This window comes from Macaca fascicularis, chromosome 19, assembly GCF_037993035.2.
Source record: "Macaca fascicularis isolate 582-1 chromosome 19, T2T-MFA8v1.1".
NCBI classification, from domain to species: Eukaryota; Metazoa; Chordata; class Mammalia; order Primates; family Cercopithecidae; genus Macaca; species Macaca fascicularis.
The window spans coordinates 19,707,529-19,726,976 of record NC_088393.1 but is presented as its reverse complement, the minus strand read 5'-3'; the positions used below and the strand labels follow the sequence as shown (position 1 = coordinate 19,726,976).

The 19,448-nt window shown below is 50.0% G+C and overlaps 1 protein-coding gene across 5 annotated transcripts in view; it reads left to right on the top strand.

Moving 5' to 3' along the window:
* The window catches only part of SUGP1 (SURP and G-patch domain containing 1), a 47,164-nt gene that overhangs the window by 27,288 nt on the left and 428 nt on the right, over nt 1–19,448 (top strand). For all 5 annotated transcript variants that reach the window (XR_012428595.1, XR_012428597.1, XR_012428596.1 and 2 more), the window contains 5 exons: nt 15,809–15,915; nt 16,710–16,887; nt 17,282–17,388; nt 18,199–18,344; nt 19,013–19,142. Coding sequence is in view for 2 of the 5 variants with exons in the window: in XM_005588537.5 (XP_005588594.3) it covers nt 15,809–15,915; nt 16,710–16,887; nt 17,282–17,388; nt 18,199–18,344; nt 19,013–19,142 (668 nt within the window). In the remaining 3 variants the exon portion in view is untranslated. The remainder of the gene's footprint in view (nt 1–15,808; nt 15,916–16,709; nt 16,888–17,281; nt 17,389–18,198; nt 18,345–19,012; nt 19,143–19,448) is intronic.

Sequence of the window (19,448 nt, the reverse complement as noted above, 5' to 3'; positions counted from 1 at the left end):
GCAGCCTTGACCTCCCGGGCTCAATTGATTCTCCTGCCACAGTCTCCCAAGTAGCTGGGACTACAGACATGCTCTTCCATGCCTGGCTAATTTTTGCGTTTTTTGTGTTGATACAGGGTTCCACTAAGTTGCCCAGGCTGGTCTCAAACTCCTTGCCTCAAACAATCTTGCCACGTTGGCCTCCCAAAGTGCTGGGATTACAGGCGTGAGCTACTGCACGTGGTCTGTTTGGATTCTTTAGGGTTTTCTATATTTAAGTTTGTGTTATCTGCAAACAGAAATAGTCTTACAGGTTCTTTTCCAACTTGGATACTTCTTATTTCTTTTTCTGTCTAATTTCTCTGGCTAGGACTTCTAGTACTGTATTGAATGGAAATGGTCGAAGTGTGCATCCTTGTCTTGTTCCTGATCTTAGGGGGAAAGCTTTCAGCCTTTTACAAGTCTGTGAAATGTATGATGTGTGGGTGTATGATGTTAGCTGTGTGTTTTTTATATATGGACTTTATTGTGTTGAGGAACTTCACTTCTTTTTGGTCTTTTTTTTTTTTTTGAAACAGAGTCTTTCTGTGATGCCCAGGCTGGAGTGATGTGATCTCAGCTCACTGCAACCTCTGCCTCCTGTGTTCAAGCAATTCTCCTGCCTCAGCCTCCCTAGTACCTGGGACTACAGGCGCCCGCCACCACGACTAGCCAATTTTTGTGTTTTTGGTACAGACAGGGTTTCACTATATTGGCCAGGCTGATCTCGAACTCCTGACCTCAGGTGATCTGCCTGCCTTGGCCTCCCAAAGTGCTGGGATTATGGTGTGAGCCACCAGACCTGGCTGGAAGTTCAGTTCTGTTCCTAGTTTATTGAGTGTTTTTATCATGAAAATGTTTTAGTTTTTGTCAGATGCTTTTTCTACATCAATTAAAATAGGCCGGTCACAGTGGCTCACGCCTGTGATCCCAGCACTTTGGGAGACTGAGGTGGGCAGATCACTTGAGACCAGGAGTTCAAGACCAGCCTGGCCAACACGGTGAAACCCCATCTCTCCCAAAAGAAAAAAAAAAAAAAATTGGCCGAGTGTGGTGGCACACGCCTGTAATCCCAGTTACTTGGGAGGCTGAGGCAGGAGAATCTCTTGAACCTGGGAGGCAGAGGTTGCAGTGAGCCAAGATTGCACAACTGCACTCCAGCCTGGGTGACAGAGTGAGACTGAATCTCCAAAAAAAAGTAAATAAATACATAAAATCATCATATGGTTACTTTCCTTCATTCTGTTAATTTGGCGTATTACATGGATTGATTTTCAAATGTTGAGCCATCCTTGCATTATGGGGATAAATCCCACTTGGTCATGGTGTATAATCCTTTCATATGCTGCTGAATTTGGTTTCCTAGTATTTTATTGAGGATTTCTGCATCTATTTTCATGGGAATATTCAATTGTATTTTTTCTTTCTTTTTTGAGATGGAATTTTGCTCTTTGTTGCCCAGGCTGGAGTGCAGTAGCGAGATCTCAGCTCACTGCAGCCTCCACCTCCTGGGTTCAAGCGATTCTCCTGTCTCAGCCTCCTGAGTAGCTGGAATTACAGGCGCCCACCACCACACCCGGCTAATTTTTGTAATTTTTGTAGAGACAGGGTTTCACCATGCTGACCAGGCTGGTCTCAAACTCCACGCTGGCCTGCCAAAGTGCTGGGATTACAGGCGTGAGCCACCACGCCCGGTCTATTTTTCTTTCTTTGTAGTATCTTTGTCTGCCTCGGGTATCAGGCTAATCCTAGCCCCATAGAGTAAGTTTGGAAATGTTCTCTCTTTTGTTTTTTTGGAAGAGTTTGAGGAGAACTGGTATTATTTCTTCTTTTTTTTTTTGAAACAGGAGTCTTACTCTGTCACCCTGGCTGGAGTGCAGTGGTGCAATGTCAGCTCCCTGCAGCCTCCATCTCCTAGGTTCAATCAGTTCTCCTGCCTCAGCCTCCCGAGTAGCTGGGATTACAGGCACCTGCCAATATGCCAGGCTAATTTTTGTATTATTAGTAGAGATGGGGTTTTGCCATGTTGGTCAGGCTGGTCTTGAACGCTTGACCTCAAGTGATCCGCCCACCTCAGCCTCCCAAAGTGCTGGGATTACAGGCATGAACCACTGCACCAGGCTTATTTCTTCTTTTAAATGTTTGCTTTACTAGTGAAGCTATCTGATTCTTGGCCTTTTTTTGTTGGAAGGTTTTTTCAAATCCTGATTTGATCTCCTTACTTGTCTATTCAGATTTTCTGTTTCTTCTTGTGTTTGATGGTTTGTGTTTCTAGAAATTTGTTCACTTCATCTAAGTTATCTAATTTGTTGGGGCACAATTTATTGTATTTTCTTATGGTCCTTTTAACTTATGTCTTATTTTTAGTCATTAGTTACAGCCCCTCCTTCATTTCTGGTTTTAGTAATTGAGTCTTCTCTCATTTTTTTCGTAGTTTAACTAAAAGGTTTGTCACTTGTTGATCTTCTTCTTTTTTTTTTTTTGAGACGGAGTCCTGCTTTGTCGCCTAGGCTGGAGTGCAGTGGTGGTGCGATCTCGGCTTACTGCAAGCTCCACCTCCCGGGTTCACGCCATTCTTCTGCCTCAGCCTCCTGAGTAGCTGGGACTACAGGCGCCCGCCACTGCACCCGGCTATTTTTTTTGTATTTTTAGTAGAGACAGGGTTATCACTGTGTTAGTCAGGATGGTCTCGATCTGACCTCGTGATCCGCCAGTCTCAGCCTCCCAAAGTGCTGGGATTACAGGCGTGAGCCACCACGCCCGGCCCTTGTTGATCTTTTCAAAGAACCAACTTTTGGTTTCATAGATTTTTTTCCATTGTATTTTTAGTCCTCATTTTCTTATCTCCACTCTAAACTTTACTATTTTCTTCTTTCTGTTAGCTTTGGATTTAGTTTGATCTTTTTCTAGCTCACTAAGCTGTACACTTAGGTTATTGGTTTTAGATCTTCTTGGCTCACTGCAACCTCCACTTCGTGGGTTCAAGCGATTCTCCTGCCCCAGCCTCCTGAGTAGCTGGGATTACAGGTGGGCGCCCCCACGCCCGGCTAATTTTTGTATTTTTAGTAGAGACAGGGTTTCACCATGTTGGTCAGGGTAGTCTTGAGCTCCTGACCTTGTGATCTGCCCGCCTCAGCCTCCTAAAGTGCTGGGATTACAGGCATGAGCCACCAGGCCCGGCCTTTTTCTTTCTTTAAAAAAAAAAATAAATGATTGTGATATATATTAACTGATAGATTAACTTTGTCAGTAACCTATAATAAACTTCTCTTCAAATACTACTTTCATAAATACAGTTTCCTTAAAAATAAAAATAACAAAACTATGTATAGCAAAGAGTTTTTTTGTTTTTTGTTTTTTGCCTTTGAGACAGAGTCTTGCTATTTTGTCCAGGCTGGAGTGCAGTGGCACAATCTGGGCTTACTACAACCTCTGCCTTCAAGCGATTTTCCTGCCTCAGCCTCCAGGTAGCTAGGATTATAGGTGTCCACCACCATGCCTGGCTAATTTTTATATTTTTAGTGGAGATGGGGTTTCACCATGTGCCAGGCTGGTCTTGCACTCCTGACCTCAAATGATCCTCTTGCTTCTGCCTCCCAAAGTGCTGGGATTACAGGTATGAGCCACCATGCTCAACTTAGCAAGAATGTACATTGATTATCTAAACATTAAAAATAATAACGCAAGCACATCCAGTTCTCCTTGTATAGATTTATGTACCATAACCAGTTTCTGCTCCTTCCCTCTCTCCTTGCCCACAAGAACTTTTAGCCCTTCTCCATCACTTAGGAGTCACAGGAAACTGAAGGGTAATTTCCTAGGGGTCTCCAACAAATCTCAGTGTGCTACCATCTCTTCCATTCTTCTCATGTGATGGCAGGTCACATCTGCCAGTCTACCACCTTCTTAAAATTCTAGAAGAGAAGCAGAGCAGAAGTTCATGCTACTCTTAGATCTCCAGATATAAAGTTCCTATCACCCACACCCACCAAGAGCAGAGGTTGGGGGTCGAGTACATGGCCCTTATATTTTTCCTAACTCCTCTCAGTTCCTTGTATTCTTCTTGACTTGAAGGATTTTTTCATATGAAGAGTTGAATAGGGTGAGGTATGGGGGAAGGGGCACGGAGCTTCCATGCCCTCCCTGGGCATGCCCGCTCCAGGAACCTCCATGAGTTCCACTGTCTAGAACCTCCTTTTTTTTTTTTTTTTTTTTGAGGCAGAGTCTCCCTCTGTTTCCCAGGCTGGAGTACTGTGGCACTATTTCGGCTCATTGCAACCTCTACCTCCCGGGTTCAAGTGATTCTCCTGCCTCAGTCTCCCGAGTAACTGGGACTACAGGCGCCCACCACCACGCCCAGCTAATTTTTGTAGTTTTAGTGGAAAACGAGGTTTCACCAAGTTGGTCAGGCTGTTCTTGAACTCCTGACCTCAGATGATCCGCCTGCCTCAGCCTCCCAAAGTGCTAGGATTATAGGCATGAGCCACCATGCCCAGCCCACGCCCAGATAATTTTTGTATTTTTAGTGGAGACAGGATTTCACAATGCTAGCTAGGCTGGTCTCAAAGTCCTGACCTCAAGTAATCTTCCCGCCTCGGCCTCCCAAAGTGCTGGGATTACAGGTGTGAGCCACCACACCCGGCCCTGTATGACAACATTTTGGTCAGTGCTGGACTGCGTTTATGACAGTGGTCATTTTAAAAATTGTTATAATTGGCCGGGCGCGGTGGCTCAAGCCTGTAATCCCAGCACTTTGGGAGGCCGAGACGGGCGGATCACAAGGTCAGGAGATCGAGACCATCCTGGCTAACACGGTGAAACCCCGTCTCTACTAAAAAATACAAAAAAAAAACCTAGCCGGGCGAGGTGGCGGGCGTCTGTAGTCCCAGCTACTCGGGAGGCTGAGGCAGGAGAATGGCGTGAACCCGGGAGGCGGAGCTTGCAGTGAGCTGAGATCCGGCCACTGCACTCCAGTCTGGGCGACAAAGCGAGACTCTGTCTCAACAAAAAAAAAAAAAAAAAAAAAATTGTTATAATCATAAGATTATAGTACAGTATTTTTACTGTACCTTTTTTATATTTAGATACATAAATACTTACTGTGTTACTTTACAGGTTTGTAGCTTGGGAGCAACGGGCTATACAGTTGTCCCTTGAACAACATGGGGGTTGGGACCCCAAGCCCTGTGCGGTTGAAAATCTGAATATAGGCCGGGTACGGTGGCTCATGCCTGTAATCCCAGCACTTTGGGAGGCCGAGGCAGGTGGATCAAAAGGTTAGGAGTCCAGTACCAGCCTTACCAACATGGCGAAACCCTGTCTTTACTAAAAATACAAAAATTAGGCTGGGCGCGGTGGCTCACGCCTGTAATCCCAGCACTTTGGGAGGCTGAGGCGGGCAGATCATGAGGTCAGGAGGTGGAGACCATCCTGGCTAACACGGTGAAACTCCGTCACTACTAAAAATACAAAAAGAAATTAGCCGGGCTTGGTGGTGGGCGCCTGTCGTCCCAGCTACTCAGGAGGCTGAGGCAGGAGAATGGTATGAACCCGGGAGGCGGAGCTTGCAGTGAGCCGAGATCGCACCACTGCACTCCAGCCTGGGTGACAGAGCGAGACTCTGTCTCAAAAAAAAAAAAAAAAACAACCAAAACAAAACAAAATAGCCGGGCTTGGTGGCACACGCCTGTAATCCCAGCTACTCAGGAGGCTGAGGCAGGAGAATCACTTGAACCCGGGAGGTGGAGGTTGCAGTGAGCCGAGATTGCGCCTTTGCACTCCAGCCTAGGTAACAGAGCGAGACTCCATCTCAAAAAAAAAAAAAAGAAAAAAGAAAATCTGAATATAAACTTGTTAATTTTGAGGCAGAGTCTCACTCTGTTTCCCAGGCTGGAGTGCAGTGGTATAATCACAGCTCACTGCAGCCTCAACCTCTTGAGCTCAAGCTTATTCTTTCACTTTAGCCTCCCAAGTAGCTGAGACTATAGGCCCGTACCAGCATGCCTGGCTAATTCTTTAATTTTTTATAGAGACAGGGTTTCACCACATTGCCCAGGTTTGTTTCAAAACTCCTGGGCTCAAGTGATCTGCCCACCTCAGCCTCTGCATGTAACTTTTTTTTTTTTTTTTTTTTTTGAGACAGAGTCTCGGTCTGTCGCCCAGGCTGGAGTGCAGTGGCGCAATCTCGGCTCACTGCAAGCTCCGCCTCCCGGGTTCACGCCATTCTCCTGCCTCAGCCTCCTGAGTAGCTGGGACTACAGGCGCCCGCCACCGCGCCCGGCTAATTTTTTCTATTTTTAGTAGAGACGGGGTTTCACCATGGTCTCTATCTCCTGACCTTGTGATCCACCCGCCTCGGCCTCCCAAAGTGCTGGGATTACAGGCGTGAGCCACCGCGCCCGGCAGCATGTAACTTTTGACTCCTCAAAAACTTAACTACTAATAGCCTACTGTTGACCAGAAGCCTTGTTGGTAACATAAACAGTTAACATGCTTTTTATATGTTATATGTATTATGTACTGTATTCTTATAATAAAGTAAGCTAGAAGAAAGAAAATATTACTAAGAAAATCATAGGAAAAAATTAGCCAGGCTGGGTGGTGTGCACCTATAGCTCTAGATACTCAGGAGGCTGAGGCAGGAGGAACACTTGAGTCCAGGAATTTAAATCTGCATTGAGTTACGATAGTGCCATTGCACTCCAGCCTGGATGACAGAGGGTCCAAACAGAGCATCCAGACAGACCCTGCCTCTTTATTTATTTGTTTATTTATTTTTGAGACAGAGTTTCACTCTATTGCCCAGGCTGTAGTGCAATGGCATGATCTCGGCTCACTGTAACCTCCACTTCCCGAGACCCTGACTCTTTTAAAAAAAGAAAAGAAGGAAGGAAGAGAAAATATATTGACTTTATGAAGTGGACATGGATAACCACAAAAGTCATCTTCGTCAACGTCACGTTGAACAGCTAAGGAGGAGGAAGAGTAGGGGTTGGTCTTGCTGCCTCAGAGGTGGAAGAGGTAGAAGGAGAGACAGGCAGTCTGTGTGACTTTATGGGAATATCTCATGATTTCTGCCTGACTTTCTTTTTCATTTCCCTAAAAATGTTTATATACAGTATTGTTCCTTCTTCTACCATTTACACTTAGTTTCAGTGCCCATGTCTTGGGTCTGTGTCATCAAAGAACTCAAAAACAGTCTCAAATAATGAGAATCCTCCTACCAGATTGTCATTCTGGTACTGCTGCTGCTTCTCTGGCTTCTTCCTCATCATCTGGCACTCGTTCAGAAGCACTCCTTTCCATCAGCTGTCTTCTGTTAATTTCTTCAGTGTGGTATATGTTAGCTTTTCTATTTTTAATTAATTATTTTTTGATTTGCTCTGTTGCCCAGGCTGGAGTGCAGTGGCGCGATCTCAGCTCACTGCAGCCTCTGCCCCTCTGTTTCAAACGATTCTCATGCCTCAGCCTCCTGAGTAGCTGGGATTACAGGCGTGCACCATCATGCCTGGTTAAGTTGTGTTTTTTGTAAAGATGGGGTTTCACCATGTTGCCCAGGCTGATCTCGAACTCCTGACTTCAAGTGATCCTCCCACCTCAGCTTCCCAACGTGCTAGGATTACAGGTGTGAGCCACCTCGCCTCGCCTATGTTTTGAGACCAGTATCACTCTGTCACCCTGGCTGGAGTGAAGTGGGACGATCTCGGCTCACTGCAGCCTCTGCGCTCCCATCTCAGTCTCCCAAGCAGCTTGGATTACAAGTGTGTGCCATCATACAGGGTTTCACCGTGTTTCCCAGGCTGGTCTCTTACTCCTGACCTCAAATGATCCACCTGCCTCAGCCTTCCAAAGTGCTGAGATTACAGGTGTGAGCCACTTCGCCCGGCCTATTTTTGTTTTTTTTGTTTTTGGCTTTTTTTTTTTTTTTGGAGATGGAGTCTCGCACTGTCGCCCAGACATGTGCCACCACAGCCAGCTAGTTTTGTATTTTTAGTGGACATGCGGTTTCGCCATGTTAGCCAGGCTGCTCTCGAACTCCTGACCTCAGGTGATCCACCTGCCTTGGGCTTCCGAAGTGCTGGGATTATAGGCGTGACCCACCGTGTCCGGCCAGACCTACTTTTTAAAATTTTTATTTTTAATTTTTTATAGAGACAGTCTTGCTATGTTGCCCAGGCTGGACTCAAACTCCTGGGTTCAAGTGATCTCCCCGCCTCAGCCTCCCAAGCGTTTGGGACCACAGACATGAGCCACCCACTTCCAGATTGTTAGTTCTTAAATTTCTCCAAGATCTATCTCTTGAAATCTCTCACCATCTACCCTTTTTTGCTGTCTCTACAATCTCTTTCGTGATTTCCTTCATGGGCTCTATTATAAATCCCATGAAGTCATGCACATCTGAAGACCGTTTTCTCCAGCAGGAATTTATTGTTTCAGGCTTGATGGCCTTTTCAGTGGTGTAACCCTTCCAGACTTTCATAATGTTCGCTCTGCTGAAGTTCTCTTCTGCAGCTTTGATAATCCTTTTCCATAGAGTACGTGTGTAATGAGCCTTGAGGGTTTTTACGACCCCCCAATCTAGAGGCTGAAGTAGAGACCTTGTTTGGAGGCAGTAGACCACTTTGATGCCTTCAGTGTTAAACTCATGAAGTTCTGGGTGGCCAGGGGTATTGTCCAATATCAAAATAACTTTAACAAGCAGTCACTAGTGGCCGGGCGCAGTGGCTCAAGCCTGTAATCCCAGCACTTTGGGAGGCCGAGACCGGCGGATCATGAGGTCAGGAGATCGAGACCATCCTGGCGAACACGGTGAAACCCCCTCTCTACTAAAAAATACAAAAAACGAGCCGGGCGAGGTGGCGGGCGCCTGTAGTCCCAGCTACTCGGGAGGCTGAGGCAGGAGAATGGCGTAAACCCGGGAGGCGGAGTTTGCAGTGAGCTGAGATCCGGCCACTGCACTCCAGCCTGGGCGACAGAGCGAGACTCCGTCTCAAAAACAAAAAACAAAAAAAAAACAAGCAGTCACTAGCAAGGTACTTCCTGATTTCAGGGGCAAACCAATCTAGAAAAATAATTTTTGTTGTCCAGGCCTTTTTACCTCCTGCCTTGGCCTCTCAAAGTGTTGGATTATAGGTGTGAGCCACCATGGCTGTCCTGCCCTGGCTTTCTTGTGTAACCAGAAGACTGGCAGCTGGTGTTTATCTTTTCCCTTCAAGGCTCAGGGGTTAGCAGCTTCATAGGTAAGGGCAGCCCTGATCATAAACCCAACTGCAATTGCACAAAACAGTAGCATTATCCTGCCTTAAGTTCTGGTGCTTGGCCAGGCATGGTGGTTCATGCCTGTAATCCCAGCACTTTGGGAGGCCGAGGCGGGCAGATCGCTTGAGGCCGGAATTGAGATCAGCCTGGGCAACATGAGAAAACCCCATCTCTACAGAAAAACACAAAAATTAGCTAGGTGTGTGGCAGTGTGCACTTGTAGTCGCAACTATTCGGAAGGCTGAGGTGAGAGGTTTGCTTGAGCCTGGAAGATTGAAGCTGCAGTGAGCCATGTTCACGCCATTGCACTCCAACCTGGACAACAAATTCCGATGTTTGCTCCTCTTCCTTACTAATAAATGTCTTTTTTGGCTCCCCTACTCCCCCACCCCAAATAGGGCACTTATGTCTGCATTAAAGAACGTGTTTGAGGCTGGGCACAGTGGCTCATGCCTGTGATCCTAGCACTTTGGGAGGCCAATGTAGGTAGATAACTTGAGGTCAGGAGTTTGAAACCAGCCTGGCCAACATGGTGAAACTTCATCTCTACTAAAAATACAAAAAATTAGCTGTGCTTAGTGGCAGGCTCCTGTAATCCCAGATACTCGGGAGGCTGAGGCAGGAGAATCACTTGAACCCAGAAGGCAGAGGTTGCAGTGAGCCAGGATCACTCCACTGCACTCCAGCCTGGGTGAGACTACCTCTCAAAGAAAAACCTGTTTGAGCATATACATATCTTTCCTTCTCAATGATTTTCTTAATGGCATCTGGGAACTCATCTGCCACCTCTAGGTGGGCAGAAGCTGTTGCTCATGTTATCTTGACATCTTTTTAAAGCCAAACCTCTTTCTAAACTTATCAAACCATCCTTTGCTGCCATTACATTCTCCAGCTTTCAATCCTTCGCCTTCCTTTTGTTCTGAATTGTCACATAGTGACTTTACTTTCTTCTTTTCTTTTTTTTTTTTTTTTTGAGACAGAGTCTTGCTCTGTCACCCAGGCTGGAGTGCAGTGGCGCGATCTCCGCTCACTGCAAGCTCTGACCCCCCGGGTTCACGCCATTCTCCTGCTTCAGCCTCCCGAGTAGCTGGGACTACAGGCGCCCGCCACCTTGCCCGGCTAGTTTTTTTGTATTTTTCAGTAGAGACGGGGTTTCACCATGTTAGCCAGGATGGTCTCGATCTCCTGGCCTCGTGATCCGCCCGCCTCGGCCTCCCAAAGTGCTGGGATTACAGGCTTGAGCCACCGTGCCCGGCCTACTTTTTTCTTTTTTTTTTTTTTTTTTTTTTTTTTTTTTGAGGCGGAGTCTCGCTCTGTCGCCCAGGCTGGAGTGCAGTGGTGCGATCTCGGCTCACTGCAAGCTCCGCCTCCCGGGTTCCAGCCATTCTCCTGCCTCAGCCTCCTGAGTAGCTGGGACTACAGGCGCTGCCACCACGCCCGGCTAATTTTTTTGTATTTTTAGTGGAGACGGGGTTTCATTGTGTTAGCCAGGATGGTCTCGATCTCCTGACCTCGTGATCCGCCCGTCTTGGCCTCCCAAAGTGCTGGGATTACAGGCTTGAGCCACCGTGCCCGGCCTACTTTTTTCTTAAATCGTATGACACACCCTGTAGGTGTGTCATTCTGTAGGTGTGTCATTCTGATATCAGTCCTATACACATAAAAACTGCATTTTCAAAATGAGATAAAAAGTTACTTCACAGAAAGTACAAAGCTGACATAGCTACAACAACAGCTTCACCAATTTCCTTTTCTGTTTTTTTGTTTTTTGTTTTGTTTTGTTTTGTTTTTTACAGTGGTCCTTATGCTGGATTCATTTATCTTGAAATGGTGGGCAACTGCAGTTGTAGACCTCAATCTATGGCACATATCAAATAATTCAACTGTTTCTGGTAATGTTTTGAGTTTTCTCTGCTTCTTGGGAGCACTTCCGCCATCACTAGTGGCACTTTTTTGGAGATGGAGTCTTGCTCTGTCACCCAGGCTGGAGTGCAATGGCATACTCTAGGCTCACTGCAACCTCCTCCCGGGTTCAAGCAATTCTCCCTCAGCCTCCCAAGAAGCTGGGACTACAGGTGCTTGACTAGTGGCACTTTTTATGGGACCCATGATGTTATTCAAGGTTTACTATATTGCACTAAACCCAAAAAATACTTGAGAACCCTGAGAGATGTCTGTACTGCAATATGCAATTTACTAAAAGGACAAACAGCTCACGCAGAGATGATTAGCATCACATGGTGTTTTAAGCAGATATTCTCAACACTTGAGCTCATTACAATAGCAACAGGAGATTACAAAATGATTACAGTAGTACAGTGTGCACTACAGCTAATGTTATGCAGTTAAGATTTAATCTGCTGGGTGCGGTGGCTTACGCCTGTAATCCCAGCACTTTGGGAGGCCGAGGTGGGCAGATCATAAGGTTGGAGTTCGAGACCAGCCTGGCCAATATGGTGAAACCCCACCTCTACTAAAAATACAAAAGTGCCGGGCGCGGTGGCTCAAGCCTGTAATCCCAGCACTTTGGGAGGCCGAGACAGGCGGATCACGAGGTCAGGAGATCGAGACCATCCTGGGTAACACAGTGAAACCCCGTCTCTACTAAAAATACAAAAACTGGCCGGGCGCGGTGGCTCAAGCCTGTAATCCCAGCACTTTGGGAGGCCGAGACGGGCGGATCACGAGGTCAGGAGATCGAGACCATCCTGGCTAACACGGTGAAACCCTGTCTCTACTAAAAAATACAAAAAACTAGCCGGGCGCGGTGGCGGGCGCCTGTAGTCCCAGCTACTCCGGAGGCTGAGGCAGGAGAATGGCGTGAACCCGGGAGGCGGAGCTTGCAGTGAGCTGAGATCCGGCCACTGCACTCCAGCCTGGGCGGCAGAGCGAGACTCCGTCTCAAAAAAAAAAAAAAAAAAATACAAAAACTTAGCCGGGCGAGGTGGCAGGCGCCTGTAGTCCCAGCTACTCGGGAGGCTGAGGCAGGAGAATGGCGTGAACCCGGGAGGCGGAGCTTGCAGTGAGCTGAGATCCGGCCACTGCACTCCAGCCTGGGTGACAGAGCGAGACTCCGTCTCAAAAAAAAAAAAAAAAAAATACAAAAGTTGGCTGGGCATGGTGGCTCACGCCTGTAATCCCAGTACTTTGGGAGGCTGAGGCAGGCAGATCACGAGGTCAGGAGTTCGAGACCAGCCTGGCCAGTATCGTGAAAACCTGTCTCTACTAAAAATACAAAAATCAGCTGGGTGTGGTGGCGTGCGCCTATAGTCCCAGCTACTTGACAGGCTGAGGCAGGAGAATCTCTTGAACCCAGGAGGTGGAGGTTGCAGTGAGCCGAGATCGTACCACTGCACTCCAGCCTGGATGACAGAGTGAGACTCCGTCTCAAAAAAAAAAAAAACTAGCTGGGCATGGTGGCAGGCACCTGTAGTCCCAGCTACTTGGTAGGCTGAGGCAGGAGAATTGCTTGAACCTGGGAGGTGGAGGTTGCAGTGAGCTGAGATTGTGCCACTACACTCCAGCCTGGGCGACAAAGCAAGACTCCGTCTCAGAAAAAAAAAAAAAAAAAAAAAGATTTAAACTGCTACTTTACGTTTGTTTACATTTCTCTGGACTGCAAAACACACTACGTACAGTCTGTGTGCATAAGTTTTGATAAAGTTTAACTTTCTGCAATGTGTATATGTTTTATGGTACTAAGTGATAAAACAGACTAGCATCTACATATATCTTATACATTCATGAAACACCTAACTTTTTCTTGATTTTTTTTCAGTATTTCTAGGCTATGTGGTTCATCTGACTTTTTTCAAATTGTTGCAAATCTCCAAAAATTTCTTCAATATATTCATTGAAAAAAATCAGCATATTAAGTGGACCTGTGTAGTTCAAACCCATATAATTCAAGGTCAACTGTAATATCTAGTGTAGGTGTGCAGTAGGCGGTAGCATCTAGGTTTGTGGATGTACAATCTATGATGCTCACACATTGGCAACAGCACCTAATTGCATTTCCAGAATGGTCCCCTTCATGAAGTGATTCCTGACTGAATTTGTGTTTTTGGGTCTGAAGTGAGCTTTTTTTTTTTTTTTTTTTTTTTTTTGAGACGGAGTCTCGCTGTGTCTCCCAGGCTGGAGTGCAGTGGCCTGATCTTCGGCTCACTGCAAGCTCCGCCTCCCGGGTTCACGCCATTCTCCCGCCTCAGCCTCCCAAGTAGCTGAGACTACAGGCGCCCGCCACCACGCCCGGCTAGTTTTTTGTATTTTTAGTAGAGACGGGGTTTCACCATGTTAGCCAGGATAGTCTCGATCTCCTGACCTCGTGATCCACCCGCCTCGGCCTCCCAAAGTGCTGGGATTACAGGCTTGAGCCACCGCGCCCGGCCTTTTTTTTTTTTTTTAATACATAGAGATGGTCTTGCTATATTGCCTAGGCTGGTCTCAAACTCCTGGGTTCAAGCCATCCTCCCACCTCAGTCTCCAAAAGTGCTGGGATTACAGGCATGAGTCACCATTCCCAGCTAGTACTTGGATTCTTTCTTGTCATAGAAAGTTCAGGAGGCCAGATATGGTGGCTCACGCCTGTAATCCCAGGACTTTGGGAGGCCGAAGCAGGCGGATCACCTGAGGTCAGGAGTTCGAGACTAGCCTGACTAATGTTGTGAAACTCCGTCTCTACTAAAAATACAAAAATTAGCTGGGTATGGTGCCACATGCCTGTAGTCCCAGCTACTCGGGAGGCTGAGGCAGGAGAAATGCTTGATCCTGGGAGGCGGAGGTTGCAGTGAACCAAGATCACGCCACTGCACTCTAGCCTGGGCAACAGAGCAAGACTCCATCTCGGGGGGAAAAAGAAAAGTTCAAGAGATGGATAATGGTAAGCACAATAATTTCCACAGTTTTGCACAATCACCTTTTCACCTCTCCCTTCTTAGCAGCAATTTCGTAATTTCAGGGAGGGCCAGCGTATGGCCTGGTCTCTCATTTTCTTACCAAACCTACAAGGATTGGGGGGTGGTCTCTTGTCATTGCATTTTGCAGATTACAGTGACTGACAGCCACTATCTCATGTCGTATGGTGCCCCACTGTGCAGCTGTGCAGCCTGCACTGTGAGCAGAAACACCCCCTCACTCCAGCTTCACCAGCGCTCGACACACAGGTGCATGGAGGAGTCTGACGTGCCCTGTTGTGTGGCACCATCACCTGTGTTTGCAAGATGAGGACAGGACCCCAAGAGGGAAGGCAGCCTTCCCAGGTCAGGTGGCCAGCCTCTTGGACCTGCTTGTCCAACTCAGGGATGGTTGCTTGCTCAGTGCCTCCCTGGCCCCAAGGGCCTCAGAGATTCTAGGTCAAGGAGAAAAGCTACTGAATGAAGATTCTTATGCTTACCAGGGCTATAGCCAGCAACTCCAGCCAGGGTGGAGGGTACCTAGGATTGGTTTGTCACTCAAGTGCCAAACCCTAGTGCTTAGATCCAGGTGCTTCAATGCGCACACACCCCAGCTCTGAGACACCCAGCGGGTGAAGAAGCTGCCCTGTGGCCTAGCTAGACAGAACAGGCTCCAAAGTCTGAGGCCCAGGTTCAAGTCCCACTGATCCATGTCCTCAGGGAGTGTGGTAGACCTCACCCACCCACTCAAGTGGTGGAGTGGACCTGGGGGAAAGGGACTTCGGGCCTGCTCTAAGGCACTCAACCAGATGCTCAGACTTCAGCTCCTGCATTTCCCCCACAGGGCTCCCCCACGTCCCTCAGTGCCTCGTAAACCGAGGAAGGACTAAGAGTGCAAATGTGGGCTATTCTTAGTGACAAAGCCCGAGTGTTGATGAGCTGGAAGGACCCAAGTCTTTTCCCTTCCCAGAGGACCTGCTACACCCCTCTGTTCACCTTCTCCCCCCGGAAGCACCGTACCGCCCGAGGGATGGTGGTTTCTGTCGCCCGGATGGGGCCGTTGCAGCATCTTTCTATCAGTGTTACTGGCGCCTGCCAGGTTCCACAGCTAATGCCAAATTAAATGTCAGCTGCTCTGAGGATGGTTGGCTGCCTCCCCTGAAGGAGCTAAGGGAGTCGCACAGCTGAGTCTTACGCCAGACTCTGAATCTGTGCGCGCTTACACCTGGTGTCTGTTAGCAACGGGGCTGCCTTCTGAGAGCTGGCTTGTGAGTGCGTCCATGCATGCTGCCCACACTCCGTCTCAGCTCTCTTGTCTCCAGCTCTGCAGATTCCTGCCCTGTCACTCATTAGCTGTGTGAGTCCCCGAACCTCTGATTCCTGGTGTCCACATCTGTAATGCGGTGATGCGTAGAGCCTGGCTGGAGAGGTCACAAGGACATAAGATGCGGGGGTGCACATAGCAGCGCACAGCACGGCCCCAAGGCTCTCACGTACCGTGTGGCACTGATAGTCGTGATGTGAGGGCCCTGTGTGCCTGGAGTGTCCTGAAGGCGTGAGACTCACAGCACACTCCAGTGTGAGAGCGAGATCGGGGTACACCTGTCAGACACTGACTGCCCTGTGTCTTTGGTTTCCAGTTCAGGACCTCAAGGGGCTTGGCTATGAGAAGGGGAAGCCTGTGGGTCTAGTGGGTGTCACAGAGCTGTCGGATGCCCAGAAGAAGCAGCTGAAGGAGCAGCAGGAGGTAAGACTGACTGTGGGGACAAGGGGACAGGCATGGTCGGTCCCCAAAGAGTGTCATCCTCTACCCTCAGGTGCAGTGGTCACAGGGGTTCATGTGCTTGCCAAGCTCCTGCGTTTAGGTGGAACCCATAGCCAGTGGGGAGGCTGCCAGGCAGGCACGTCCCCCTGCCCCAGTAGGTGGCATGCCACCCCCACTGCATTTGAATGGCCTCTCAGGCTGCCTGGGAGACTGTTGACCCTTGGGGCAGCCCCAGTGGTCTGTGATCCCTGGCCTCAGCTTTGTGACTGCTTCTTGCTGCGCTCCAGGACTGGTCCCTATGGGATAGTCTCCCTTGATGTTCTCTGTCCACAGTCCTCTTGTGTCTAGCGCAAGACTGTCCTGGTCAGCACAGGGCACCCTGAGGGACTTGAGGCCGCCCGGTTGGCATTGGCAGTGTCGACGTTGGCTCTCCTGAGGAGCTGCAGGCACCTGCCTGTCAGTGCCTGGGGTCAGCTCACTCTGACCCCTTCTCCAGGCCCACAGCCCCGTCACATCACCCTTGACTCTTCCAGGGGTCAGGGCCCTGGGTCACCCTCATTCAGTGGCCAAGAGGTCCTCCGTGCTCCACACCGGGATTTAGAGAACCCAGGGCGGTACTCAGTACTTGCCTGAATCCTCGCTCCAGCCCTGCCCAGGGGGTCCAGATGAGCCAGGTTCCGGTGGGGGCACGCCCTGCACTGGAGGTGGGGAGCAGGGGCGGGGCTCCGGCAGGCCACTGCACAGTGCCCTGGCTCACTGGTGAGTGTGCCCTGCAGATGCAGCAGATGTACGACATGATCATGCAGCACAAGCGGGCCATGCAGGACATGCAGCTGCTGTGGGAAAAGGCAGTGCAGCAGCACCAGCACGGCTACGACAGCGATGAGGAGGTGGACAGCGAGCTGGGCACCTGGGAGCACCAGCTGCGGCGCATGGAGATGGACAAGACCAGGGGTGCGTGGCGCAGCGGGGTGGGCTGGGCTGGATGTGGCCCCCCTCACCTGCCCTGGAAGGTTACCTGGAGGTGTCCCACGTGGTCTTGAGCTGCCGTCCTGGTTCAGCCCCCAGCCTGCCCCCTGTGGCTATGAGGCCTGGAGTGAGAGGCTCAGTCTTTCTGGGTCCTAGTTTTCTCGGTGGTGAAAGGAGCGATCCTGTCATCATTAGGGTGGAGAGCCGCACAGGATTCACTGAATGCTGGGCTGCCTGGCCGAGGCTCGGGCTGGGGTCATGGCCCAGCCGCCTCCTTCCCCGGCTCCCACTGAGTCTCATACCTTTGCCTGGAAGCCACCAGGCCCACTCCCCTCCTTCCTGCTTCTCCCTCTTCTCACCTTTCTGCTTCTCTGAGCAGAATGGGCCGAGCAACTGACAAAGATGGGCCGGGGCAAGCACTTCATCGGAGACTTCCTGCCTCCAGACGAGCTGGAGAAGTTTATGGAGACCTTCAAGGCCCTGAAGGTGAGCCAGGAGGGGCCCCCGGCTCCAGCCTCTGCTACGTGCGAGTCCCTCCTATAGCCGCTTCACCCTGCAGGCGCCCAAAGTAGCCTAGCTACCCTCGATCACAGCGGGAGCCAGGCTCTCTCGCTGCGGGAGGCATCTGTTAATGACAGGCGCCGTCTGTGTAGGGAATTAGCAAACAGCAGCTCAGCTGCCGCCTCAGAAACATTTCCTGTGGCTGTGGGGTAAATTCTGCTTCCAGTGGAGCCAATTAAGTGCAGTTTACAGGCAAAGTGTTTCTCCGGCAAAAGTCCCCACGGACTGGCCTCTTCAGAACCAGAGCTTAACATTCTGCCTCTGCTGCTGTTGGGCTCCTGATGGGAGAGGGCTGACACGGCACGTCCCCCATTATCTTTTTGAGGTTTTTTATAAAACTGTTCAGGGCCTGATAGCCTCATCAGCGAGGTGGTAACCTCGCTGTCCATCTTTTATTAGGACCTTGTACAACAAATTGCTCTCAGGACATGAACACAGGGCTTCTCTTTGCCAATGAACCATTGCTTTATCTTAGGTGGATAAGGCCTGTGTAAATCTTTCTCTTGCCCTTTTGACTTGGCCACCAGGGAGCTTGGTGCACAGTGTGGCACTAAGGCCCAGGGGACCCTGAGAAGCAGGAGGAGCTTGGTCTGTTATCAACAAGTCTGATCTGGTGAGAGGGAGGCAGATGGGCCACTGGTCCCAGCACTGATTGAAACCAAAGGCAGAAGGTTGGATTTGGGGGCCACCACAGCCCCAGCCCTGTTAGGTGACAGCTGCCTCTTCACCTTGTAGGAGGGCCGCGAGCCTGACTACTCGGAGTACAAGGAGTTCAAGCTGACTGTGGAGAACATTGGCTACCAGATGCTGATGAAGATGGGCTGGAAAGAGGGCGAGGGGCTGGGTTCGGAAGGCCAGGGCATCAAGAACCCGGTGAACAAGTGAGTGTGGCCCTGTTGGAGGGCGTGGCCATGAACTCGGGGTCCATGGCTCCCCCACCACCTCCCCATTCCCACCCCTTTATGTCATCACTTTTCCCTTGTGGCAAAATGATCACAGCACCCCACTGCACACCCCTTGTCAGACACAAACCTGCAGTGCAGTAGGCTGTATGGGCCGGGTCCTCCCCAGTCCCAGGGCCTCCTTCTGTTCCCTCTTGGGTATCTCCAGGCCAGGTGGGGTGGGTGTGAGTACAGATGGGTCAGGCCCTGTCTGCCTTGTGAAGGGCCTCGTTTGAATTCCCCATGAGTGCGAAACCAGTCCCAGAGATGGGCAGGAGCTCTCCCAGGTGTGACCCTGGCCCCGAGTGCCCCCTTCGAGGCTGTTCTTGAGTAACCATCCTAATATCCCAAGAGCTACGACAGCCTCCACTGTGGGCTCCTCCTTCCTGTGTTGGACACTGGGGCCTGGGCCCCCTGCCGGGTCTCCCCCTCCTTCACCATTCAGGTTCAGGCTTCTCTCTGTGCAGATACGTCCCAGCCCAGCCCTGTGCCCCGGGAGGCTGCCGAGAGCCCAGCTGTGCTCGGCCCCCCTGCCCAGAGTTCCGGCCCCAGGCCCCTTCTAACTGACACTGGCCCAGCCCCCTGCTCACATCATCTCCTCCCTGTAGGGGCACCACCACAGTGGACGGTGCCGGCTTCGGCATTGACCGCCCGGCCGAGCTTTCCAAGGAGGACGATGAGTACGAGGCCTTCCGCAAGAGGATGATGCTGGCCTACCGCTTCCGGCCCAACCCCCTGGTGCGCATGCCTGGCCGGGCTGCCTTTGCTCAGTTGACAGGAGAGGGTGGTGGTAGGAACAGAAGGTTCCCTTCCTTCCCCAGTCCAGCCAGGCCGGGTCTCACCAGCAAGCCCCCTACCAACCCCTGCATTCAAGCCCCCACCTATCCCCCAAGCCTGCCCTGCCACCTCAAGGGTGCGAGCTCAGCTGCCCCCGGAAGGTTCCGGACAGGAGGAATTGCTTTTTTTTTTTTTTTTTTTTGAGACGGAGTCTGGCTCTGTCGCCCAGGCTGGAGTGCAGTGGCCAGATCTCAGCTCAATGCAAGC